Source organism: Myotis nattereri, assembly GCF_964212035.1.
Source record: "Myotis nattereri genome assembly, chromosome: 12".
Classification (NCBI taxonomy): Eukaryota; Metazoa; Chordata; class Mammalia; order Chiroptera; family Vespertilionidae; genus Myotis; species Myotis nattereri.
This window is the reverse complement of record NC_138087.1, coordinates 9220181-9245866: the sequence shown is the minus strand read 5'-3', so window position 1 is coordinate 9245866 and position 25686 is coordinate 9220181. Positions and strand designations below refer to the sequence as shown.

Genomic DNA, 25686 nt, shown 5'->3' with positions numbered 1-25686 from the left:
TCAGCCCGGGGTGGGGTAGGGGCGGCGGGCGGCGCTGGGCGGGGCGGGCCGGCGGGGCGGGGCGGTGACGCGGAGCCGGCCGTGCTAGAGGCGCGGCGGCGCGGGGCGGGGGCGCAGTCCCGGGTCCGACCGGCCGAACCCCGCGAGCCCCGCCCGCGCCCTGCACCTCCGCCCGGCCGGCCGGCGGGGGAGGGGGCATGAGCCGGCGCCCGCGCGCCGCCCGGAGCTGCGGGCCGGCCTAGAGCCCCGCGCGGGCCCTGTGCCCGAGCCACAGCTGCCGCTGAGCTGCGGGCGCCGCGATGCAGCGGCCGGGGGAGCCGGGCGCTGGGCGCTTCGGGCCGCCCGAGGGCTGCGTCGACCACAGGCCGCACCGCTACCGCAGCTTCATGATCGAGGAGATCCTCACTGAGCCCCCAGGGCCCAAGGGCGCCGCGCCCGCTGCCGCTGCCGCCGCCGCCGCGGGCGAGCTGCTCAAGTTCGGCGTGCAGGCGCTGCTGGCCGCGCGGCCCTTCCACAGCCACCTGGGTACGTGCGGAGCCTGGGCACCCGCGGCTGGGAGGGAGGGGTGAGCCGCGCGTCGTGAGGACGCAGCTCTGGGCGCGTGGGCCCCGGGCCGTGCCCTCGCCCGGGCCGGGAAGAGGAGGGGCAAGCGCCCGGGCGCCCTGGAGCCAGGCCTCGTGCCCGCGGGTCGGGCGCGCGGGGAGGGTGTTCTCTCGCTCCTTCACGGATGCCCCGCGGGCTCTAGCCCCGGGACCGAGCCCATATTCTAGTCGCGGGCGCAGGTCCGTACTGCTAACCTCAGACTGCGGGTCAAAGCGACCTCCGGCCGCGGGCGCCTGGGCCTTCGCCGCAAAGAGCTGGCCGGGAGTGGCCAGGACTGTCCTAGCGGGAAGCCGGACCTTGGGGAAGAGGCCTGCGTCTCCAAGTGCTGTGCGGGGAGCGGACGCAGGCCCAAGCCGGCCCGGAGCCTCCGGAGCCTCAGGAGGCAGGCACACTGGCCTCTGCTGCAGCACCCACACCCTTAGCCTTGCCTGGGGACAAGGGCTGACTGTAAGCGCCGCCAGCCCCGACCGGCCCTTCTGCTTCCAGGTCTGCTGTGCCTGCCTCCGTGGAGCTTGAGCTGCCCACTGGGCCTTTCCTGCCTTCTGGGCTCTTTTCCTTCCTTGACGGGGCCGGAGTCGGACTTGCCCAGCCAGTGTCCGCTCCACCGCACCCCTGTTCTTCTGGCTTTCCCCCAGTTCTCTCACCCTGCTTTGGCCTCTCTGGGCCTTTCTCGACAGGGTGGGCCTGTCTTCCCTCGCTCTCACCTTCCCCCAAGTGTCTTGCTTCCTTCTGGCCCTCTCCTCACACTTACCCCAGTCTTGGCCAGCCCTCAGGACTTGTTCGACGCACCTGCCCGTAGTGAGCTGCCCTTGGGGAAGGGAGGCCGGCACAGTGGCACCCGGGCCCTGCCAGCCATCTTTCTGGCCCCGTTACCCTCCAGCCTGCGCTCCGCCCTCCCGCTGGGCGCCTCAGCCAGTTTGTTCGTTTTGAGTCCAACTTTGATGCAGACTCACCGCTGTGCATTGTCTCCAGCGGCACTGTGGTTTTAATAATTCGTTTGAAGCGGGCAAAAAATCATTTACAGCCCATGAAATGGAAACATCGCCCCGGGGTCCAGTCTAAATAGAGAACACAGGAAGACCAGTTTCAGGATTCGTGGGGTGTTTTGAAACTCTCGGAAAGTGTTCCAGCCTACCCCTGCTGCAGACCCGGTGCCTGCAGCCTGGCTGTCGTGCCCACACAGAGGAGTAAATCTGTTCACCCCTTCCGTGTTCTTTCCCCGAAGCAGCAATGCGGATTTGGCTGCGAAGCTCATCTTCCTATCTCTCGACTTCCTTTTCTTCTTGGTTTCCCTTTTCCGTGAAACACACTGTGCACCTCTGAGCTTCAAACCTTTTTTTTTTCATTGAGAATCCCGAAATCTCAAAGGGGGCACCCGCCTGCGGAGTGCAGGGCAGCGCCCAAGGTGGGGGAGACCCTTGTTCCCAGACTGGGGGACACTGGCGCTGGAGCGGGTCACCCCAGGCACGGCTTAATCTCTCCCTTCTCGGCCTGGCACGAGGGTTTGTGCCGGGTGGCACGGCCAGGCGCTAGTCCTCTGCGTAGCGGGATGCCCGGGCGCCTCCCAGAGAAGAAGCGGGGCCTGCGCTCACGAGGCTCCCCATTCTCTCCCCGCAGCCGTGTTGAAGGCCGAGCAGGCGGCGGTGTTTAAATTCCCGCTGGCGCCTCTCGGCTGTTCCGGGCTGGGCTCCGCGCTGCTGGCCGCCGGGCCTGGGCTGCCCAGCGTGGCGGGCTCGCCGCACCTGCCCCTGGAGCTGCAGCTCCGCGGGAAGCTGGAGGCCCCGGGCAGCGGGGAGCCGGGCACCAAAGCCAAGAAGGGGCGGAGGAGCCGCACGGTGTTCACCGAGCTGCAGTTGATGGGCCTGGAGAAACGCTTCGAGAAGCAGAAGTATCTCTCCACACCCGACAGGTAGCGCGGCCAGGCCTAGCTCAGCGGGCAGTGGGAGGGGGGCTGCTCGCCCTGCTGAGGGTGCACCCCGCTCTTTCCAGAATAGATCTCGCCGAGTCCCTGGGCCTGAGTCAGTTGCAGGTGAAGACTTGGTACCAGAATCGGAGGATGAAGTGGAAGAAAATAGTGAGTGTGGGAGCTACCCCTCTCTCCTCCCCATGCCCTGGGTGCCTGGTGTCCAAAGGGACCCTCTCTGCTCTCTGGTGCCCTCACCCAGCCCACCTTTCTTCGTGCCCCCCTGCACCCTCTGGCTTCCCGGCAGCCTCACGTGGCCGCTACTGCCCGGGGGTGGGGGCTCAGCGGCTCACCGTGCGGCTCCCGCGCAGGTGCTGCAGGGCGGAGGCCTGGAGTCCCCCACCAAGCCCAAGGGGCGACCCAAGAAGAACTCCATCCCCACCAGCGAGCAGCTGAGCGAGCAGGAGCGCGCCAAGGAAGCGGAGAAGCCGGAGAAGCCGGCGGAGGCGCCGGGCGAGGCCAGCGACAAGGGCCGCGAGGACTGAGCGTGCGGTCCGGGGACCCTGGCGCCACTGCGGCCCCTGCGCCCGCGAGAAGCCGCCTCCACGCTGTGTGCTTTCCAAACGGCGATGATGACCTTGGATGCGGGCAGCGAGGGGCCCACCAGGAAGGACACAGACCCCGAAGCCAAACCCGGGCCCCAGCGCGCCCCGGCCCTCCCCTGGAGACTCACCGCGGCAGAGTCGCCTCCGCGCAGAGCTCCGCGCGCCGGGCGCTCCACGCGCACTCACGCCCCGCTCCCCACCGCACCCACCCGCCTCGGGCGCCCTCGGCCCGGACGCCGCAGGCACACGCCGGTTTCCGCGCGGCAGGGACGGCGAGACCCCGCGCGGACAGCCCGGCGGCTCGGCCCGAGGCCGGTCCCTGACGTGCGGGGCCCCTACCCCTCTCTTGCGAAAACGGTGATTTTTTTCCAATAAAATATTTTATGACACAGCGAAGCTAAATGAGGGGCTTCTGAGACCGCGCGGGGAGGGGCGGCGAGATAAGAGGGCCTCCCAGCGGCTGCTGGAACCACCTTTCTCCCGGCCACGTGGAGCGGCCCGCGACCTCCCCACGGCCCACACTGAGCGGCGGCGGCTCGGCGCAGGGTCCTCGGAGTCGCTCCCGCCCGGCGCGGGGCCGGTCTGACTGCCGCCCGGGGCGAGCGGCCGAGCAGCCGGGCTAGAGGGGTCCGTCCGAGGAACGAGAGCCCCAGGCCGCGCAGGGTTCACGCCCGAAGTGACCGGGCACCGACAGTCGCTCCGGTCGATTCGGTTTCCTGGGGCTTGAAGGACGCACTGTGCCGGTCCCAGCAGCCCTTCCCGAGGCGGATGAGTGCCCCGGCCTGGAGGTCCGCGCAGAGGCCGCCACCGGCGGCAGCTCCTGGCGACCGGGCGGCGCCAGCTCCCAGCTCCCAGCTCCCAGCTCCCAGCTCCCAGCTCCCAGCTCCCAGCTCCGCGCTCTCCCTCCGGGGCGTGCGCAGGGCGGCGGCGCCTGGCGGGAGCCTGGGGCCGAGAGAGTTCCCCACTCGGGCCGAGGATTGCGAGCTGCGGAGCTCGGGCAGGGCGCCCTGGCCAGGGGCACAGCTCGGCAGCGCGTGCCCGCGGGCGCCCTCTCCTCCAGGGAAAGCTTCAGTTGCCTTCTCCCGGTCTCAGCCTGGCTGGGGTATCGAGTGTGAGTTCCAGTTCTTGCTCTTCGCCCCGGGCTACGGCCACAGTATGGGGTTGGGACGTGGCCACTTTGCTGCTTGAAGTTGGGGGAGAGACCGAAGCGCGCTGGCCCTGCAGCTCCTCAAGCAGGATCAGGATTCGAAGCCAGGTCCTCGCAGGTGCGAATGCCCGGGACACCACGCTCAGAGAGGCAGGCTTGCGTTTCAGAACTTGAGAACCACCGCGATGGCCCCCACTCCTAGTGGCCAGGGCTTCCTTTCCAAATCGTGGCTTGACCTACCCTTCCTGACTTGCACTTGCACCTCAAGGTTTAAGACTTGGGGGGAGGGGGAACCCAGGCACTTCCTGCTACCCCGCGTCCACTCAGTGGCGTGACCCTCTGTTCCCTGGGACCCTCCCCGCTCCAGGCCCAGACTAGCAAGTGAGGCAGCCACTGCACTCACTCCTCTCACTGCGAAGAGGGAAGTGAAGGCCTAGAAGTTCTGTCTGGGCTGGGGCTGGGCCTGGGGGGCAGGTTCCAGCTATAGCCTTTGTCAACAGCGCAGGGTTGTAGAAGGAGGGTCAATGAGGAGAGAGGAGGGGTTCTGACCCGGTTCTCCGCAGTCTGCAGTCTGTTCCAGGTCTGCAGGTTTTACTGAATCTGAGCAGCGTGCCGGTAGGCAGAGTACCCTGTGGTTCTAGGATTTCCCCAAGGCAGCCCCTCACTGGGGTGGACTAATGGGCCGCCAAGCACCATGCTTTGAGAGGGTGTGAGTGTGTGTGTGTGTGGGGGGGGGGGGATGTGTCCAGGGAACCCTGCACCAAAGCATAGGGGCCCCAATGGTCCATGGAGTACAGCCCACCAGCTAGCCTGAGCTGGGCCCCAAGCCGGGAGGTCTAGATTCCGGTGCCGCCGGGTGGGAGAGGTCTCAGTCACTCCTTGGGCACAGGGGACAGGGCAAGCTTGGCAGACCCAGCCCTCCAGGAGGAGAAGACCAGCCAGGCACCGGCTGGTCCAGGCAGCTGGGGCTTCCTTGCTGGCGACTTCAGGAGGCCGATGACCTGCTCCTGGAGAGTGAAGACCTGGAGGTCAGCGATGTAGCTGTGGACTGCAGCCCGCACAACCCCAGTTCCAGGTACAGGGCGGCCTCCCATCCACCAGGGGACACTGCGCCCGCCCTGAGTGCCACTCGCCCCTGGCCAGCCAGGCCACCAGCGCAGAAGCCTACTCCCAGATGGCCAGCAACCATGCCCCTCAACCTAGGCCCGGACTTCAGGGAGAGAAGGTCCTCTGCCCTCTCCCCTCTGCCCACAGCACATAGCTCTTCTACCCAGGGTCCTAGGGAATGAAACCCAGAGATCGCACAAGCTGGCCATCACGGAGGAGGTCACTGCTGCGCCTCGCTTCCCCAGCCCAGGGCGGTAGGGCGTAGCGGGGCTGGAGGGTGGGGAGGAAGCTGGCTTGGGCGTCTTGAGTAAGCCTTGGCCTGGAGTGGGTGGGGTGGATCGTGGGGGGAGCACCGGCGGGGGCTGGGGTGGGGTAGGGTAGGGTAGGGGGAGGCTGCCAGGACTTCCCAGCTGCGATGGCTGAGCACCCGGATTCACACGAAGTTTACACTTCTGTGCTTGGCAGGGTTGGGGGTGGAGTGTGTGTGTGGGGGTGAGCCTTAGGGCAGATTTTGGGGGAGGGTTGACTGAAGGGTCTGGGAGGGGGATTTCATCCCCAGCCTATGCCTCGGAACCTGACCAAGTCGAGGGGAGTGGGAGCCTAGCTCAAGCGCCTTCAGCTCTAGCCGGTGCTCTGGGAAGGTTTGGGGAGAGGAGAGGTGACCGGGGGGTGGGGGTGGGGGGTGGGGGTGGGGTTGGGGTCCCAAGTCCACTTCAGAGTCTCTGACTTGTGGCTGGGTCTGCACAGAGCAGGCACCGCCAGGTGGTGACAGGCACAGCGGAGCGCGCTCCCATCCTCCTCCGCCAGCCGCCCTATTTTGTAAAAAATAAAGGTTGCTCTGGTTTACTCCTCCCTTGTGGTGGATTCGCCTGGAGGATCACTGGTGGGAGCCCATAAGGGGGAAGGAAAGAAGCGTGGCCCAGGCTAGTTACCGCACCTCCTGGGCCACCTTCCACTTTCAGCTGCCCTGCTGCCTGATTCCGGTTCTTCACTCCAGGGGAGCCCCTGACCCAAAGTGACATCGCTGATTCCACCTGGAGTTCCCTTCTCCAGAGGGGACCTGTTGATACCCAGAGCCTCTTCCCTGAAGGCCTCTTCAGGCCCAGGTTTCCAGGGGCCAAAACCCGGTTATGGAGGACCACAGACACCCACCCGCCCTCCAGCTCAGCCTGGCCCAGACTCTAGGAGCTGAAGGAGACTTCGCACACCATCCCAGTCCCCTCAGTCCCACTTGAAGGAAATAGGGAGCTGCCGATCCTCACTCCCAGATGGTGGGCAGGCAGCAAGGTGACTGCAGCCGCCGGGCTGTGAGGGCTAGGTCAGCCCGGCTCCCACCAAGCGCTCCATGGCCCTGTCCCTGGGCCACTCCACACTCAGTGCAGGTGAAGGCGGGTCCACTTTCTGTTCGAAGTAAGGCCTGGTGGAGGCCCCTGACCTAACAGGACCTTCCCTGCTGACCCCTCTCTCACTTTGCAACAGGCTTCTCCCTTGTGTGACTTCAGAAATTCCTTTTGTCCTAGTTCTCACACTACATTACTGAATATCATGGGCTCTAAGGCAACATTTTCCCACTTCTCAAATCTGGGTTCATATGCCACCTGTGAGGCTGTGGCCAAGGCGGGTGGGGCTGTGAGATGCCGAAGGGGATCCATTCAGAGGCCACTCTGACCTCAAAGAAGTTTTAGGAACACCTTCACCCACTGATTTCTCTGATAGTCTGTCTCCCTTTATGTAAACTCAACAGTGATCTGTGATAAAAATCTATGTCTTTATAAAAAATACATTTTTATTGATTTCAAAGAGAGGGAAGGAGAGGGCGAGAGAGATAGAAACATCGATGAAAGAGAAACATCTACCAACTGCCTTCTGCACGCCCCCTACTGGGGATCGTGCCCACAACCTGGGCATGTGCCCTGACTGGAGAGGAACCAGTGACCTCCTGGTGCATGGGAGGACACTTAACCAACTGAGCCACACAACCAGGCAAAAATCTATGTCTTCGTAGGCCAAAATGGGATATTTGAGTAAGTGTAAGATTAAAATTCTGGGCAATATATAAGCAATGGGTTAGCGCTTCATTGGCAATATTTTAAAAATTTTTCTTTGTGCTTCAGGAAATAATGGTCTCTGACATCAGTGACATCACAGACACTTTCATATCAATCTCACACTACCGGGGCCATTCATTCATTTAACAAACAGTTACTGAGTGCGAGTTCACAGTGCTGAAACACAGGCCCTCTGCCCCTCTCCCCTGACTTCTTGATCCAGTAATAGTAAAGTAGGTGCCTTACTTCCACTTCCCAGGTGAAAAGAAAACTCAGAAATGTTAGGCAACTTGCCTAGGAACACACAGCTATTAACAGCAGAATTTGGGTCTGACTTCAGCGCTGTTGGTCTCCGCTGTCTCTGACCCAGCAGCCTTGAGGCTCAGTTTGGGGTGTCCCAGATGCCTTAGAGCCCCTAATGGCCTCTGCCTGCCTGGAATCCATTTGCTCACCAAGTATTTGCTAAACACCTGCTGTGTGCCAGGCACTGTGCTAGGCATGGCGGACACAGTTTCTGACCTAAGGAGCTCACGAGGTGAGGAGGCTTGGACAGATGGCAAAGAAGCCACAATTACATTTTAAAGAAGATTTTAGGAAGTGACACATGCCATGTAGAAAACACAGGGGGTGGTAGAAAATGAGTGAGCAAGGACTTTAGTCAGGATGGCCAGGGAGGGCCTCTCAGGAGCTGACTCTTCAACTGAGACCTGAATGACCAGAAGAGTGTCCTCCAGGTACCTGGAAAGCACTTACAGTGGCTCTGGGGCAGCTAGTTAGGAGCTTGGCCTTGAAGGCACGGGAGGAAGTTCAGAGTAGAGGGATCAAGTGTGGAGAGAGGGTCAGGGTAGTGGGTGAGGAGGAGAGGAGGGGCCCTAGGCTCTGCCCAGAAGGCAGTGGGGAGGCGGCTGCCTCCTGGGTCTAGCCCCAGGCAGACATCTCCATCAGCCCAGCCCCTCTGAACTTGGTGTGCACACAGCCAGAGCCCTGGCAGCTCCGCCTCCAGCAGGCAATTTGCCTCCCCCTCCCCCTTTTCATAAGGATGCAATTTTCTGCGTGCTTTAAGGACATTAGAAGGGCATTTGACTGACGGGCCATGCGAAACACATTAGCAGCGAGGCCCAAGACACTGGAGGTGGTGCCTGCTAGGGAAGGGGCAGGTGGAGGTGGAACAGACCCTGGGGATAGTGGGGCTGGGGTTGTTCCTAGGTTGAGGGTTAGGGAGACAGAGATCCAGAGAGAGGAGAAGGAAGGAGGGAGGGAGGGAGGGAGAAAGAGAGAGAAGAGAGAAAGGCATGGGGGATGGGGTTGGTGAAGGTAAAGAAACAGTGGAGAGGGAGGAGAGATAATAGAAGCAGAAGAGAAAGAGAAAGGGGCTGGAAGGAGAGGAAGGTGGAGACAGGCAGGGCTGGAGGGAAGTGATCGCAGGAATGGGGTCGTGTCTGAGGTGCACTCTCTCCTAGATGGCCATGTGACCCTGGCCAGGAGTGAGTGTTGCCAGGCAGATGGTGGGGAGAATGCTGCCTTCACCAAGGCCCTGGCTCACTCACTGTTTCAGCCTCTCAAGCACCAAGCTCCCTTTTTCCCCAAGACCCTTGTGCATTCTGTGCCCAGGCCTGTGGTGTTCCCTGCACTCCCCTGCTGCCCCGTCCCTCCTCTTCCTTCCTGGGCTACACATCATTCCCAGGGCTGCCTGCTCTGACTGCCCTTGCCTTGCTGGCTGGCACTCATCTCTGCTATGATGCCTGTGTATTCACCTGGGGTCTGTTCTGAGGCGCGGCTGTCTTGGTCCTGGTACAGCTTGAGTTCAACAGCAGCAGCTCCTCTCCACCTGGCATTCTCCTTTGCAACAAGGAACATCCCATTTGCAGAATCCTTCCTGGCTTTCGCTGGGTCCAACACCCATCGTGGATGCTCAGAAAATTCCCAGAGCTGGGAAGGTACCTGGCCGGGCTCTTTCCTTTCCAGGGTCTCTACAGGATTCTTCCTTCCTGTCTTAACCGGGGCTGGATGTGGGCACAGCGGGGGTCTGGAGGGCTTTGGACTGGTCCTGGAGCCAGGCACCTTCCAGGGTGCTCCTAGGGATGGAGCCCAGCTGGAACCCAGGGCCTTCCCTGAGTGTGTAAGTGTGCCCACACCAGCTTCACCATTTATGGAGCATGAGGACCAGGCACTGACCATGTTGGTTAATTCTCATCAGCTGGCTGCCATGTCCATTTCTCAGATGAGGAAACAAGCACAGACAATGGGTGACTGGCCCATGTTCACACAGGCAGAGCTGAGGTATAAATTCAGGCAGAGCTACTTCCTGTGCCGTCTCTGTATCCTCAGCCCTGAGGGGATCCCCACAAAGGGGGTGGAAATAGCAGGGGTAGCTTGGCTCAGTGGTGAAGAACCTGGGGTCTAAGCCAGGCTGCCTGAGGTCAAATCCTAACTTCATCACTCATTGGCTGTATGACCTAGGACAGGTTACCTGCCGTCTCTGTGCCTCAGTTTCCCTCTCTTTAAATTAGGGGCCAATAGCTCTAACCAGTTTGGCTCAGTGGATAGAGCGTCGGCCTGCGGACTGAGGGGTCCCAGGTTCGATTCTGGTCAAGGGCATGTACCTTGGTTGCGGGCACATCCCCAGTAGAGGGTGTGCAGGAAACAGCTGATAGATGTTTCTCTCTCATTGATGTTTCTAATGCTCTATCCCTCTCCCTTCCTCTCTGTAAAAAAAAAGAAGAAAAAAAAAGAATAAAATATATTTTAAAAAATAAATAAATAAATTAGGGGCCAATAACAAAATTCTCCCATCCTCTTTGAGATGCCTGACTGTTTAGCCAGAGGGTTTCCTGCAAGAGTTTGGAGATAGTGTGATTTACCATTACGAGCCATTTTTTGAGAGGTCACCAGTTCATGGATTTCTGGCCCTGGGAGGGCAAAGACCCTGCCTATCCTGCCCACCCCTGGCCCCTCATTCTTGGGGCAGTGCCTGGGACACATGGTGAGTGCATCAGGAACATCTGTGGGCCTCAAGAGTGAAAGCCATTACAGGCAGGGAGGTCCGGGGCCACTCCCCAGCTTTGTGCTGAAGATGTGACAATATGACAATAGCCTGGCCTTCCCTCCACGAGGGTCTAGAATGCAGTTCCCCCTTCTCCTGGGGCCATGTGTTGATAAACAGAGGCAGGGGCAGGGCTATGGGTGGGTCTTTGTTAGCCTGAGTGTGGGCCTGGGATGGGCTCCACTTGCTGAGGTTTGGGGCTCAGGGCTATGTAATTTCTAACTTATTCTTCAACAGCTCCCATCCCTCTGGCCAGGCCCAGCACCCCTCGCCAACCTACCATTCACCCTCTCCTGTCACCACTCTCTGCCTGGCCATATCCTGTCCCACCCTGTGGGTTGCCCCATGACCAGGCCCTCTCACCATCCCAAACTCCCCTGCCTGCGGCATCATTTTTGCTCTTCTTTGGTTGGCCAACGTCAGGTACTTTTAAGGCACAGAGTCTCCTGAGGTTCTTCTGACTTCATCCTATCTGGGTTGGGCCTCTTGGGATGCTCCCACATTCATCAAGCTTGCCCAGAACTTGGACGCTCATGCACATCCCCTCCAGGCTATGGGCAGACAACGTCAGGCCTGCAATAAATGAATGAATGAATGAGTGAGTGATGAGCCAGATCTGACTTCTACCTGCAATCGCTGGCTTCCCATTGGCTGAGGGCTTCTGCCACCAGAGCCCACACCTGTAGGGTAAAGACCCTACCTATCCTGCCTACCTCTGTCCCCGCCATAAGGCTCTAGAATGCAACACCCCTTCCCATGTCCCTGATGAGCAACCCCCAACCAGTGACTGCCAAGGAGTAGGCTGGCAAACACAGCCTCACACTCCCAATTGTCCCCTGGGGGAACTTTCTGGACCCCATGGATGCTTTCTGAGGACCCTTCCCAGCTCACAGCTGCTGGATCCTCTGTGCTGTATGCCCACCTTCGAGCAGCTGCTGGCTTTACTTCAACTGTGCAGTTGCCACCCTGGCTTGTGAAGAGGAGGGGGAGGGGAGAAAAGGAAGGAAGCAGAGAACTGAGAAGAGAGAAGAGAAGGCAGAGGACACCAGTGCTGCCCTGATGTTCTGTCTGTGTGATGCCACTGCTGCTGCTCAGAAACTTCTGGACACTGGCCTGCACTTCCTGTTTGTCAAGAAGACGTTGGGAGTCGTGTGAAACAAACTAGTATGAGCCCTTTTAAAGAAGAGGCAGGGTGTTTGTTTGTAGCAGCCCAAGTGCAAGCCGTGGGGAGGGAGGGAGGATGCAGAAGCCACACCATAGGGTCCTGTGGGAGAAATCCCAGGCCTGGGTGCTCTGAGTATGCACCATTCATTCATTCATTCATTCATGCACCCACATGCTCATTCCCTCCTTTGATCCCACAACAAAAAGTTATTTATGCCTATGTATACACCTATGCAGCACTATTCCCAATAGCCAAAAGGTGGAAACAATCCAGGTTGTCTATCAATGGATGAGTGAGTAAACAAAATGTGGTCTATACATACAATGGAGTATTGTTCAGCCTTAAAAATAAGGAAATTCTGACAGATGCTACTACATAGAGGACATTATGCTAAGTGAAATAAACCAGTCACAAAAGGACAAATACTGTGTGATTCTACTTAAATGAGGTACATAGAGTAGCCAAACATACAGACAGAGAGTAGAGTGGTGGTGGCTTGGGGTTGGGTGTTGAGAACATGGGGAGTTAGTATTTAATAGGTACAGTTTTCTAAGATGAAAGAGTTATAGGAATGGATGGTGGTAATGACTTACAACAATGTGAATGTATTTAATTCCACTGAACTGTACAGTTAAAAATGGTTAATAGTAAATTTTGCGTTATGTATACTTTAGCATAAAAAATTGTTTAAAAATGCATATATTCTTGCTTTATCCACTGAATGTTCATAGATACAATACACCCCGTAGTAAGAGAACCCTCACTGTGGACTATAAGTATCATTTCCACGGAAAGGAACCAGGGGTCCATAGAGAAATGGCTGGTCTTTGTCTGGGGCAGAAAATGTATAAGATGAGCCTGGAGCTTCTTGTTATCAATGATAGCAAGGCAGTGACAAGGACTACGGGGAACATGTAACAAGAATACAGGGGCCAATAAAAAGACACCCCCCCCCCCCATGGAGAAATATGGGGTAATTTGACCAACAATAACAAGTGCGATGGATTGAAACAAATCAACTATTTGAAAAACTGAAGATTTTATTTTATTTATTTTTTAATTGAAAAATATGTCGAAATTTATTTGAAGTTCATCATAGATGAAGGGGGAGCAGGGTTGACATTATACATCACAGCAAAAAACTTCACAATCTTGGAATATACCTTCTCCCAAAGTTCTACTACATGCACCCAGTGGCCCCATTACCTTCATTTCTCATTTAAAGAAAAATGAAGACTTCCTCCTTTCTCTTTACCCCCTTCCCCCCTCATGACACCCTCAGTTCTTTCCCTCTACAAGCCTTTATCCCATCACTTGTCAGTTCATCTTTGCTGTCATTTTGAGTTTGAATTTGTTGGTCCAGGGAAGAGGGCGGGGAAGGTACAAGGGAGGCAAAGTTGTGCTGGGAGGATGGCAATGGCTGTGGTTTGCTCTGGGCAGTTACTTCATTCCTCTTAAATTAGTGTCTGTATGGCCATTTATCATTAAAGTTATAAACCTGTTCTATTGTTCAATTTTATAATTGGCCTGATAAGACTTTCACAAATAAAATATTGTAAAGTACAAAAGTACCCTTCTCCCTCATAGAAAAAAAAAAGTTATTTGTGAAGATACTTTAAGGAGACTCAAGCGAGACGTGGATCCTGCAGGGCCTGTGGAGACCTGGCTCGCCTTTCCCAGCTTCTTCCTTGAATTGCTGCATGCAGTCCGGGAAAGCCATCATCGGGGGGCCCAACTTGTGGTACAAGCGAGTGCTCTGCCCTCAGCCCGGAACAAGGGCAGCTCAATGGGGGCCTCTGTTAATGACTTCAGAAGGGAATGGTTTCCACAGGGAACAGTCGATACCCCTGACACTCCAGACCAACTGCGTTAGTGCCAGGAGCAGCAAGGCCGTCTGCCCCCAGGCTGCGCTGATCTCATCCAGCACACAGACTGTGGGGATGCAGCCCAGCCTGAAGTTACCCACGACCGGCAAGGGGCTGTCATGGCGGATTGCAAACGTTGGCCTGACCTGAAGGTGTTGGTGTTCTCCAGCCAGGCTAACGGGTCTGGGTGTACCGCAGCCCAGCTGGTTCTCCACGCTCCTCCGCTCCTCATGCAGTTCCAGCTGTTGCCATTGCAGTTTACTGTCGTCCCTGTGGACCTGCCCTTCCTCCAGTCCAGGTCCTTCAGCCCTTCGGCTCCCCCTGCCGTGTCTCCCTCTCCCCTCCTGGTCCCCAGGCAGCGTCTATGGGTCTCTCAGATTCTGAGGTAGTGAGCCATGTGTCCAGCTGCTCCAAAGGCTGTCAGTACCGTCCTCGCACAGGGGATGGTCCAGATCTTCCCCCGAAAGGATGTGAAAAAGCCTTCTGGGTGCTACTGGGAGTCCTCCCAGAGCCCAGCTGCCCAAGCAGGGTGAGGTTGCTGGAACTTACCTGGACATCTTGCCATTGCCAAGGAGGGTCCTGCCAGAGGCACCCTCTTGTAGCTTTTCAAAGTCTGTCCCCATCCTGGAGGAAGACCCTTCCTTCGGAGTTTCTCCTGGCTCCCTCCCCCCGCCCCCCCCCCCCCCCCCCCAGCTGAGGGGAGCTAAGGTGCTGCAGGTTCTTGGCTGAGGTCAAGGCTGAGGTCTCTGGGACCGCCAGCTTCAGGGCTGGTAGCTGCACTGGCAAATGAAGTGGCTGGAGTATGTGGTGGGGCCTTGACTTTCAACTCTGATTCTAAGCTTCCTCTGGCTCCCCAGTTACTTCTCCATTTATACTTCTTAAGGTCTTTCACAGGAATGATTCTTTTTTTTTTTTTTAAATATATTTTATTGATTTTTTAACAGAGAGGAAGGGAGAGAGATAGAGAGTTAGAAACATCGATGAGAGAGAAACATCGATCAGCTGCCTCCTGCACATCCCCCACTGGGGATATGCCCGCAACCCAGGTACATGCCCTTGACCGGAATCGAACCTGGGACCTTTCAGTCCGCAGGCCGACGCTCTATCCACTGAGCCAAACCGGTTTCGGCCAGGAATGATTCTTTTAAAATGCATATCTCATCTGACACTCTCCCCCTTCAAACCTTACAGTGGTCCCCTGAAGATTTCATGATATTAAGACAAACTCATTATACTCAGGCACCGCTTAATAACTGGAGTGTGTTGTGAGAAATGTGTTGCTAGGCAATGTCACCATCGGTGAAGACCACAGAGTGTACTTACACCAACCTGGATGGTCGAGCCTAGCTCAGCCCAGTGCTCACGGGTGACAAGCCTGTATGGAGTGTTACTGTGCAAAATAACATGAGATTAAATTAAGCACAAAAGAAAATGCTCCAATCCAGAAATGCAGAAAACACAAGATGTCTGCTGTCTGCACAACATGCTACTGCTTTACAACAAACTATTTTTTTTTAAAGTTGAAAGGGTGCACCCTTGCCCTAGCTGGTTTGGCTCAGTAGATAGAGCGTTGGCCTGCGGACGGAAGGGTCCCAGGTTCGATTCCAGTCAAGGGCACATGCCTGGGTTGCAGACCCCATCCCCAGGAGGGGGGTGCAGGAGGGAGCCAATCAATGACTCTCTCCCATCACTGATATTCCTGTCCCTCTCTTCCTCTCCCTTCCTCTCTGAAATCAATAAAAATATCTTTTAAAAATTTATAAAAAAAGAGTGCACCCTAAAAATAATGATAAAAAGTATAGTAACTACATAAATCAATACATAGTCATTTATTACCTTTATCAAGTATTATGTACTATGCACCAGGTATGTGCTGTACTGTTGCACAGCTGGCAGTGAAGTTGGTTTGCTTACACCAGCACCACCACACACCTGTCAGTAACATACGGCACGACGACTAAAGCACTGCGAGATGATGGGGGTGTTTCAGCTCTGCTGTAATTTTCCTGGGTCCCTGTGTATACGTGGTCCACCATCGGCCGAAACTGTGCAGTGCCTCCCTGCGGCTGTATGGGAGGACGCTAAGTGTTGTGGCTGAATGTGTGTCCTCCCTCCAGTTCATATGCTAAAACCCTAACCTCCCAAGTTATGGGTTGGTGAAGGGCAGGGACGGGCTGGGGGCTTCATTCTGCATGGAACTCTGGGAAATAATCCATGTGCCCTCCTTCCTCCTCAGAAAGACTAGTGCCCATGAAGAGGAGCTTTCTCCCAACGTCAGCTGCCCGGGACGCCTGTGACGGGGGAGCGTTTTGTCACGGGAGGTGTGCAATGCAACGGGGCCCGGGGAGGACTGCTGGGACAAGTGGGGCTGCAACGGAGTCAGGGTTTGTCTCTCTAGTCCATAAACAAGGACAATGGAGCTAAGGATGAGTGGATAAGAACCAGGTTGTCATTTTTGGGCCCCCAAACTGCACAGCCACCCCGGTCTCTGCCTGTGGCGTCCGTGCTGGCGGTTGAAGTGTGGGCCGCGAGGAGGACTTGAGCTCTGACACTGACAATGGCATGTGCTGTCTGATGCAAGCACGCGCTCAGCGTCCCTGTAGAAGGGGACCTGCAGGGGACACACGGGAGTGTCCACGCTGCTGTGCCCTTTCCCTGCTGGTCCTTGTCTGCAGGACAAGCCGCTGTTCACTACCATCTTCACTACAAAGTGCTGTTTGTGAGTTTTTAAAAAGCACACTTTCTCTGAGTGACTCATGCATTTAAAATCATTTTAATATATTTTACACACTCGTGTATAAATGGGGCCATGTGTTTCTTTTTATTAAAGGCGTCTTATTTAGGCTGGTCATCATATGACCAGGAGGCTCTCCGTGAGGCCCAGAATGGTAAACAGTGTGGAAGGCAGCTCTGCCATACGGGCGTCTGGTGGTGCCTGTGCCCAGTGGTCCCCTCTGGGGTGCCGGAGGCCTCCTGCCCATGAGATGCCCGTCTGGGACCCTGGGACCTGCTCCAAGGCCACAGGGAAGGGGCTGGTCAGGTAAAAATGTTGTCGAGTCCTGGTCTACACACCGTGCAGGCCCAGGAGTGGACCAGGAGGCCAGGTCCTGTCCCCATGGGGTCGACTTAACTTGTTGCATTTTTGAGAACCGGCAAAGAGTCAGGTTAGCGCTCTGGAGGTGCAAAGGTGTTTGAGAGCCAGCCCTGCCCCCATCAGCTCACGTTGGGGAAGAGGTGGACATGTGCACGATCCCCACCTTCCTTCTTGTTCTCTTTGAGGCCCCTCTGACTTCCGCACACCCACTTCTGCTCCAACCCCTTAGCCACACTGGCCTCCGGGCTCTTTCTCCAACACCGGCCCCAGGGCCTTTGGCTGGGCTGTTCCCTCTGCCAGGACTGCTGCCCCTCCAGACACTGACACAGACAGCCAACTCCCTCTGCCTCTCAGAGGCTGTCTTCTCTGTAGGCCCTTCGCCCTCCCATCCTCACATTATAGCCTTCAGCCGAGCACTGCAGCTCACTGCCTCCCTTCCCTGCGCCAGCGTTCTCTCTGCGGGATGCATTATCTGTTGTTTTTATTTTCTCTGGTTTATGCCTGTCTCCCCTTCTAGAATGCAGTCTCCAAACACTCATGTCCCCAGCTTCCAGGACAATGCCTGGCACATAGCAGGTGTTTGATACATATTTGGGGACTGACAGGACAGATGTGTTGACTGATTGGATCTCATTGCTCGGTGAATACACTGCCCACATTTTAGTTGGGTACGTACCAGTGCGAAACTGCTGGGCCAAGAGCTCTCCAGAGCAGCCACCCGCAGTGCCCCCGCCAATGGCACAGTCAGTCTCCTCCACGTGACCTGTTCTGTGGCTGCAGTGGTGGCTCACTGGGATTTTAGTCGCACTCGTCCCTTTTCTACGTTTATTGTCACGTGGATGTGCTCTTCGTGAAATGCTTATTCAAGACTTCTGTCCAGTTTCCAATGGGGCTGCCTCGGTGTGCTCTTTGGAATTAAGTTGTAGAAGTCTGTACATGTTCTGGATGAAGTCTTTTGTTAATGCATGAGTTGAAAGGAGAAGCTGGGCCCTGTGGCATGGTCAGTACCCATCACACTCCCTCCCTTCCTGTCTGCTGGGGGCTGGGTGCACTGCAGGGCCATCCCGCAGACTGCCCATGGGAGTGGGCCCAGGGTGACGAGGGGGCTGATAGAAATGTCCCTCTCTGGTTTGCTTTCCCAAGGCCTCCTCCTTTTTTTTTTGGCCATTATCTTATCAGTGGTTTTATCAACATATAATTTTACAAATGTGGTTAAAAAGCTACCTCTTTATTTTTTATATTTGTATTGATTCCAGAGAGGAAGGGAGAAGGAGAGATAGAAACATCAATGATGAGAGAGAATCATTGATGGGCTGCTTCCTGCACACCCCTTACTGGGGATTGAGCCCGCAACCCGGACAGGTGCTCTTGACCGGAATTGAACCTGGGACCCTCCAGTCCGCAGGTCAATTCTCTATCCACTGAGTCAAACCAGCCAGGACAAAAAGCTCCCCTTTTAGAAATTATGCTCAGGAGGAACCGGGTCTTCCGTCCCAGACTGCCCCCCAACCCCCCACCCTGGCCAACTGCATCCTTGACACTTTGCTGGGGTGCCCACCTGAGCCCCCTTGGCCCGCAGGAGGTCGGTCTGGGAACTGCTGTCCTCAGATTCTATTTTGAAGCTGCCTCCAGCAGTGTGGAGACCCTCCTCAGAGGCCAGAGTGGAAGCCTGCTTGGTGCTCTCACGGTCACTCTGTTGTGCCATCATTTCCAAGTATCCGCTTCCCCAGTTGACTGGGTGACCGAAGAGGGCAGGGCCAGCGCTGCCCTGGCCACTCAGGACCTGGCACCAACACACAGGAGTCCCAGTGCCCAGTTGGTGCTCTGTGTGCGAGGCCTGAATGCGGAATGAAGCCATGCATCTGGGCCTTGGAGCTGTGTCTTCCCTGGTAGCAGAGGCTCCAGAGTTTGGGCCTCGGGGCACCACCGCCTCAGCTTTCATTGGCTGGTTCGCCTCCTGCTTGTCTGACCTGCAGACCTGATTCATCAGGACTCGCCCCGTGGCTCTCTTTATAAGTGTTTGCTTTTGAAGGGTTTGGTAGATCTTTTAATTGGTTTAAAAAATAATAGTTTCTTAAAAAAGTAATAATAGTTTCTTACTTCTATATTTCAGAAATTTGCAACACCTTTTTAAAATAGACTTTATATTTTAGAGTGGTTTTGGGTTCACAGGAGAATTGAGAGGGAGATATAAAGATTTCCAATACACCCTCTGCTCCCACCCCACGCACAACCTCCCCCACTATTAACACGCCCCACCAGAGGATCCATCTGTCACAACCCGTGGACCTACATGGACACTCATCATCACCTGGAGTCCATAGTTTACCTTCAGGTTCACTTTTGCTGAGGTACCGTCTATGGGTTTGGACAAATGTATATTGAGCTGTATTTGCCATTACAGTTCCATACAGAGTAGTTTCATTGCCCTAAAAATCCTCTGCCTATTCATCCCTCCCTCCCCCTTAATCTCCAGCAACTACCGGTCCTTTTATTTTCTTCATATTTTTGCCTTTTCCATAATGTCATATGGTAGCTTTTCCAGACTGGCTTCTTTCACTTAGTGATATGCATTAAGGTTCCTCCATGTCTTTTCATGGCTTGACAGCTCCTTTCTGTTTAGTGCTGAATAACATTTCATTTCATTGTCTGGACAGACCACAGTTTATGTCTCCATTCACCTACTGAAGGACATCTTGGTTGCTTCCAAGTTTTGGCAGTGATGGGCAAAGCTGCTATAAACATTGTTTGGAGATTTTTGTGCCGATATGTTTTCACCTCAACTCCTTTGGGTAAATATTAAGGAGCATGATCGCTGGATTGGATGGTAAAAGTATGTTTAGTCCTAACCCCCAGGACCTCAGAATGTGACTGCATTGGGGGGTTAAAGAGGTAATGAAGGTAAAATGAGGTCATTAGCGTGGGCCCCGATCCAATGTGACTGGTGTCCTTATAAGCAGAAGACACAGACACACACAGGACTGAGCATGGGAGGACACAGGCAGAAGACGCCCATCTACAAGCCAAGAAGAGAGGCCTCAGGGAAACCAGCCCTGCGACCTTGGTCTCTGACTTCCGGCCTCCAGGACAGTGAGAAAATGCATTGCTGTTGTTGGAGCTGCCCTGCTGTGTGTTTGTTATGCAGCCTGAGCTGACTGAGACGGACACCAGTGACCTCCACATCAGCAGACCCAGGACTTGCTTCCAGTGCTTTGTGTCAAGAGGCAGAATGGTCAGTGGTCACTTCCTGACCATCCCCAGCAGGTGGCCTCACCCCCTTCCTAACTGCAATCCCGATTCCATGACCCCTCTTGCCCAGTTCTCTCCCACTCCACTGCCTTCTCCTCTCAGGACCCCCTTTCCTCCTCCTTGTCTGTCAGGCAGGGCTCCTTAGGGGTCTACCCTTAGCCCCTGCTCCTCTCCCTCCAAAGTACAAATGTGAACTACTGGCCCGGCCTCTCCCTGGTTCAGTTTGCCAGACCTGATTTCTTTCTGGGATATCTGACTGGCACCACAGACTCACCATTCTCTCCCTCCCACCCCTCCGCCCCCCAAGCCCAGTTTCATCAAATTGTCACCTGCTGCCTCTGCCTTCACCTGAGTGACCATCCTCTCGATAGAGCTCCTGGTCTCCCCACAACTCTTTTCACCTTCAATCAGTTTCCCAATGCCTTGGCAGAATCTTCCCACGGCACAGAACTGCCTTTGTTCCTTGGTCCTGCTTAAAAGTCTCGGAGTTTCCAGTGGCTTTAAGCCTGCAGCCACACTCTCATAACCCCTCCATGCTCTCTGCACTCACTGGCTTTGTTTTAGCTCCAAATCTACACACTGTCCTACTCCATGCCTTTGCACAAGCCACACTCTCTGCCTGGAATGCTCTCCCCACTTCTGTTGCCTAATCAATTCCTTCCAGACAGTACTCGAAGGCCATTCCCTCTGAGACGCTCCCTCAGCCGCTACCATGCACGGACACTGCTACCTGTCTGTGTCCTCCAGGCGCTTACTTGGCAACACTGATATGAGATGATTCCTCATGCCACACGGAGTACAGTGGCCACACTTCTATCACATCCCCAGAGCCCAGCACAGTAGGTGCTCAGGAAGGACCTGGGGGCTGGTGAGTAAATGACGTTTCAACGATGAGGACTGGGTGAGAAGCGCCGGGGCGGGGGTGGGGGTGGGGGAGCTGCCTGGGGTGTGGCGAGGACCAGTGGTGGCTGAAGTTTATGCAGGTACCCTGGCGGGCTGAAGGGTCCCCTGCTATTTCTCCTGGGTCTCCCCCTGCCAGTCCCTGTCCCTGCTCCATAGCTCTCCTTTCTCTACCCTCCCAGGAGCCTGAGAGGTTGCTCAGACTTTCCACTATAGACTTGCAGCATCGGCATGCCCCCCACACCAATGGTTTGGCCATTGTTCTCACAGCCATGTGAGTATGGAACAAACAGATGTTTATAGTTAATCTCTAATTTTGCCATCAAAAAATATACAATCTTGGGTAGAAACTGAAGAGGAAAGAATTTTTTAATTTACAGTGTCTCCCTACAGTCCCAATTCTGAAATTTGAAATTGCTGAACGGACTCCAAATTCAATATTCCAAGTCAAACAAATCTATGTATTCTCCAAAAGGAAGTATTGAATGTCTGACCAAGACGGAGCAGGACAGGAAAGTCAGGGAGGAGGGGAAGCCACCGCTCACCAGCCACGCGCTGCTCCCCAGCACGCCTCTTTCCCACTGCTTGCTACTTCTTTCTTCTTGTCTTTTTAATGACAAAATGCCTCTCCCAGTTGCCTTCCTCGAAGGATCCTGGCTTGTCAGTGTCCACCCTCTGCCATCAGGGCTGGGTCTGGGGCCGCGCGAGCCTGTGCCCTCCTGGAGGAGTAGAACCGGGAGGAGATTCGTGACAATGCTGGGATGGATCAGGTCTGTCTCGGGGGAGACCCACTTCTGGGCTGTCAAGAAGGCCTAATGCAGGAGGACACCCTGGATCTGGGCCTGGAGGAGAAGCAAGCAGTCACCCAACAGAATCAGGGCCATCAGGTGTGAGGTGTCTGGGGATCAGGGCAGGGCTGAGGGGGCATATTTGCAGGAACTTAGGGAAGAGCTGAATGACCGAGGGCACATTCTTAAACTCTACCCTGGGCCTGCCCCACCCCTCAGCTGGAATTCACCTCGTCCTTGGCCCCTTCCCTGCTCCTGCAGGCTACTCCTTGGAGTTCTTGGACATAAGTTTCTGCTGGGACAGAAAGTGGCCCTTTCTGCTTCTTCTCCAGCCTCTCCAAGGCTTACTGACCTGGTGACACAAATCCAACTCCTAGATGCTGTCCCTCCCCTCCACTCAGTGCCTGATCCTTCCACTGCTCAGCCCTGTGCCTGGCCAGGTGCGTGGCTCCCAGCCATGGCTTTGACCTCACTGCCCATGAGCCACCCTTGCATCAAAGCGTGTAGGTGGCAGCATTTGTCTCATAGAGAGTCTTGGAGAAGTTGGGAAGCCTCTGTTTCACAAATGGAAAGTTGGAATTAAGCCATCTGCCACATTAGCCCAGACTCTCCTGGTTGCAAGTGATAGAAACTAACCCTCACTGCTTTGAACATCACTGAGAAGCCCAGGAGCTTGGAGATCCAGGAAAGGAAACAAATGCCCTCAGTGGGTGCCCCCCTGCATAGCCCCCTGCAACCGCACCTCCCTTGCCGAGCCCCTGTCATAGTGGGGGCAAGATGGTAGGGGTTTCTAGGCTGCCTTCCCAGTGCAGTGGCCACTTTATGGGAAGGAACCCCTTTTTCCAACAGCCCAAGTAGAGAGGTGAATGGCTTTCCCGAGGACCTGTGTTCATTCCTGTAACAGTCACCATGGTGGGTGGAGCGGGTGGGGTGGGCCCAAGCTCTGCACTCATCCCATATCCCAGGGCCTGGTTAGTCCCACAACCACAGGAACCAAGGGTCGGGCCTGAGGGACAATCACTGGATGGGCCTGAAGGAGAGTGGAGGGAGGGGTTCACTAAAAGGTTCCTCTACAGCAGCCAGGTCACACTGCTCACAGCCTGGGAGGCCAAGATTTCCAATGGGGTCGTTTTGGTGTCTCAGGGTCTGTCCTGTCCTACTCTCCATGCTGCCTCTTCCGAATGACCTCCCTGTGGGTGTCACCAGGGGCTCCCTCTCTACTTCTGCTGGAGGAGTAGCCAACAGGGCCCCTGAGGAATCCATGCTGAGCACACAGGGTCGTCGCTCACGGAGTGCTCCCCTGGGTCTTGGCCAAGCAGGAGTGACATTGTTTTCTACCAGAAGGTGGTCATCAGGGCTGTGCTCTAGTGGCGAAGCTTTGCTGATAGAATGGGTTTTTGCAGTCCTGAGGCTGCATCTCATTCATGCAAAATTCACCCAACAAATATTTGCTGGGTCCAGGCAGGACAGGAGCTGCGGGGTTGGGGGTAGGGCGGGGAGGGTGCAGCAGGGAGCCAGCAACTGACTGTGGCCCCCAACACTGTGGGCGGTTTCTTCTGATATGCTACGTAAGATGTTAGAGTGGAGACAGCCTGTGTCATGAGCTGCGTGGGTTCAAGCGTCGGTTCCTGTCCTTCCACAAACATAATTCCTCCAACTTGTCTTGACTGAGAGTCGTGGCAGGGGCGAGGCAGTCAGGCCCAGGTCCTGTTGGGCTTGCAGTCAGAGCACCTCCTCACCAGTAGGAGCACCTGGACTTCCAAGCGGAGCTCTGCGGCCCAGATTCCTTTCCCGTGTTGGGGCCTCCTGCTGACTCAGGGTGCTGCCCTGCGAGTATTCCCAGGGTGGGCACACACTTCGGTCACCCATGAGCCCATTTAGAAAAGGCTGCAACATTCACACACAGCTCCACTGAAGGCGGGAGCAGTAGAACTGACTTTATTGATGCGCTGTGGCTGGTGCCACATCCCTGTCTTGCTTGACTCCGACCCTGGTTCCGCTGCCCATGTACAGCCAGCGGAGGGCCAGATGTGGTAGCCGTCATCTGAGCCATGAGCCAGCACCACCTCATGCCCAGCATCATGCCGGGGGCTGGCCAGCCTGTGGCCCACGCCCACGGCTGCTCCTCTTAGCTCTGATGCCCATCCCTCGTGTGAATTCCACCAACGGTCAGGTGTGATTAGTGGGATTCCTGAGGCCACAGTGTCAGACTTGGGAGAGGAGGTCACGCGGGGGCTGAGGCCAGCCCTGGGTCTCCGTGTGGCCTTGCAGGGGAATATGGACAGACTCTCCATCGAGAAAGATGGCTGTTTCTCAGAGTGGCTGGGGTGGTGACGATAGCAAGGCCTCTGTGCAGGGGAGTGGGTGTGAGTGCGAGTTCCCTGAGATGAGAGAAGCCTGGCTCTGCACTCTGAGGTCTGCTGGGGGCAAGTTGAGCTCCATGGGGGCGGGAGGGGGGCGTTTATTGGCTGTACCATGAGCAGTGAGGCCTCAGGGGCTGGAGATCTCGAAGGCACCTGTGTGTAAGGGCGCGGTAGCACCCATCCATCTCCACTGGGCATTGGCCCAGGGACATAGTCAGAATCTAGTTTGGATCTCTCATGTACAAAGATGGACTAGAGCACATCCGAAGGCCCCATTTACCCTCATCACCCCGTACCCCCAGTATCTATCCCCGGTACCCCTCTCCCCATTACCTGCCCCCCACCCCCGGGATGGGCCCAATTACCATGAAACCCAATCCTTCCAGGCTGGTGCTCGGTCAGTGGGGGCTCCTGTGTGTTTTCCTGACAACAGAATCAGGAAAGAGAAAAGCAAGTGGGGGAGGGGGGGGGATGTGCTTTGGAGTGTGAGGGCCCGGCCTGCCCTGCCGCTCCTTTCAGCAAATCCCTCCTCTGCGATCCCTGGCCAACTGCCATCCTTGCTCTAGTGCTCAGCTCTGAGCTGGGCCATCCCCTGCTGTGGAGCTCCTGGGTCCTGCCGTGTTGCCTCTACCCACCGGATGCCAGTAGCAACTTTTCGCCAGGCTTGACATGATCTAGTGTTCCCTGGGGCAAATGCTAGCCCAGCATGGCAGGGCTGGGGGAGCCCAACCCAGCACAGACTCAAGGGAGGGTGGCAAGTACCAAAGGACGAGGTGGCCAGATCAGGAAGGGCGACCTCCCACCTTATGGGGGGAGGGGACTGGCCAGGTGGGAGAGGTGGAGAGAGCTGGGGGAATTCAGTATGCCTGGGAGGGCAAGGGGGGCACCAGGCAGCAGCGAGAAGACCGCGCACAAACGTGTCTGTGGGTTGGGGTCAGGTACAAACGGAACTAATGCACTTTGCAGCCTAAAGATGGGAAAGTAAGCGTGGCTTCCAAGGCAGGCTGCAGTCTTCTCTCCACGTCACGGTCATGCAGTTCCGAGGGCAAGGGGCTGCGGTCCTCTGCTTTGGGGGTGCTGCCACACTGGGCCTTGGTTAACACTGCATGAGGGGGTTTGTGGGTGACACTGTCTGGTCAACAGAACCACCATGTCGGTTTCCTCAAGGTGAGGCAAACCCCATAACTGGGGCAGCGCCCCGCTCCCCCGGGTCAGTGTGCACTGGTGTGTTACCCCAGAGCAGCCCTGGGGCAGTGTGGCCATGAGCACCTGTCACACGCAGGGCACCCTGAGCGCAGAGTCTGAGGCTCCTCAGTGGCACAGGCGAGGCACACCATTCCTACACCAGCAAACCTTCAGGTCGGGGTCCCCCAGCTCTGGAGGGGAATGCGGGAAGGGGGTGTCTATCAGGGTGCAGATCTGATTTGGGCTTTATTTTATTTATTTATTTTTTTAAAATATATTTTATTGATTTTTCACAGAGAGGAAGGGAGAGAGATAGAGAGTTAGAAACATCGATGAGAGAGAAACATCAATCAGCTGCCTCCTGCACATCTCCTACTGGGGATACGCCCGCAACCCAGGTACATGCCCTTGACCGGAATCGAACCCGGGACCCTTCAGTCCGCAGGCCGACGCTCTATCCACTGAGCCAAACCGGTTTCAGCTGATTTGGGCTTTAGAAAGGTGGGGAGAGGGGTGGCTCTGGGGAGAGGCCAGTGAGCTCATGGGGTGGGGGCTGGGTCAGGGCCTATCGGGGGGTAGGTGGGTGGGGTCCTCACAGAGGCTTCTGGAAGGTGGGGGTGG

General features: G+C 56.2%; 1 protein-coding gene across 1 annotated transcript; it reads left to right on the top strand.

The window, feature by feature from the left end:
* Positions 1-299: 299 nt before the first annotated feature.
* BARX1 (BARX homeobox 1) lies at positions 300-3188 on the top strand (the record flags this gene model as incomplete). Its single annotated transcript, XM_081104154.1, has 4 exons — positions 300-525; positions 2221-2512; positions 2593-2677; positions 2878-3188. The coding sequence occupies 4 exons, from the start codon at positions 300-302 to the stop codon at positions 3049-3051; spliced, it is 777 nt and encodes a 258-aa protein (XP_080960280.1). The 3' UTR covers positions 3052-3188.
* Between the last annotated feature and the right edge of the window lie 22498 nt (positions 3189-25686).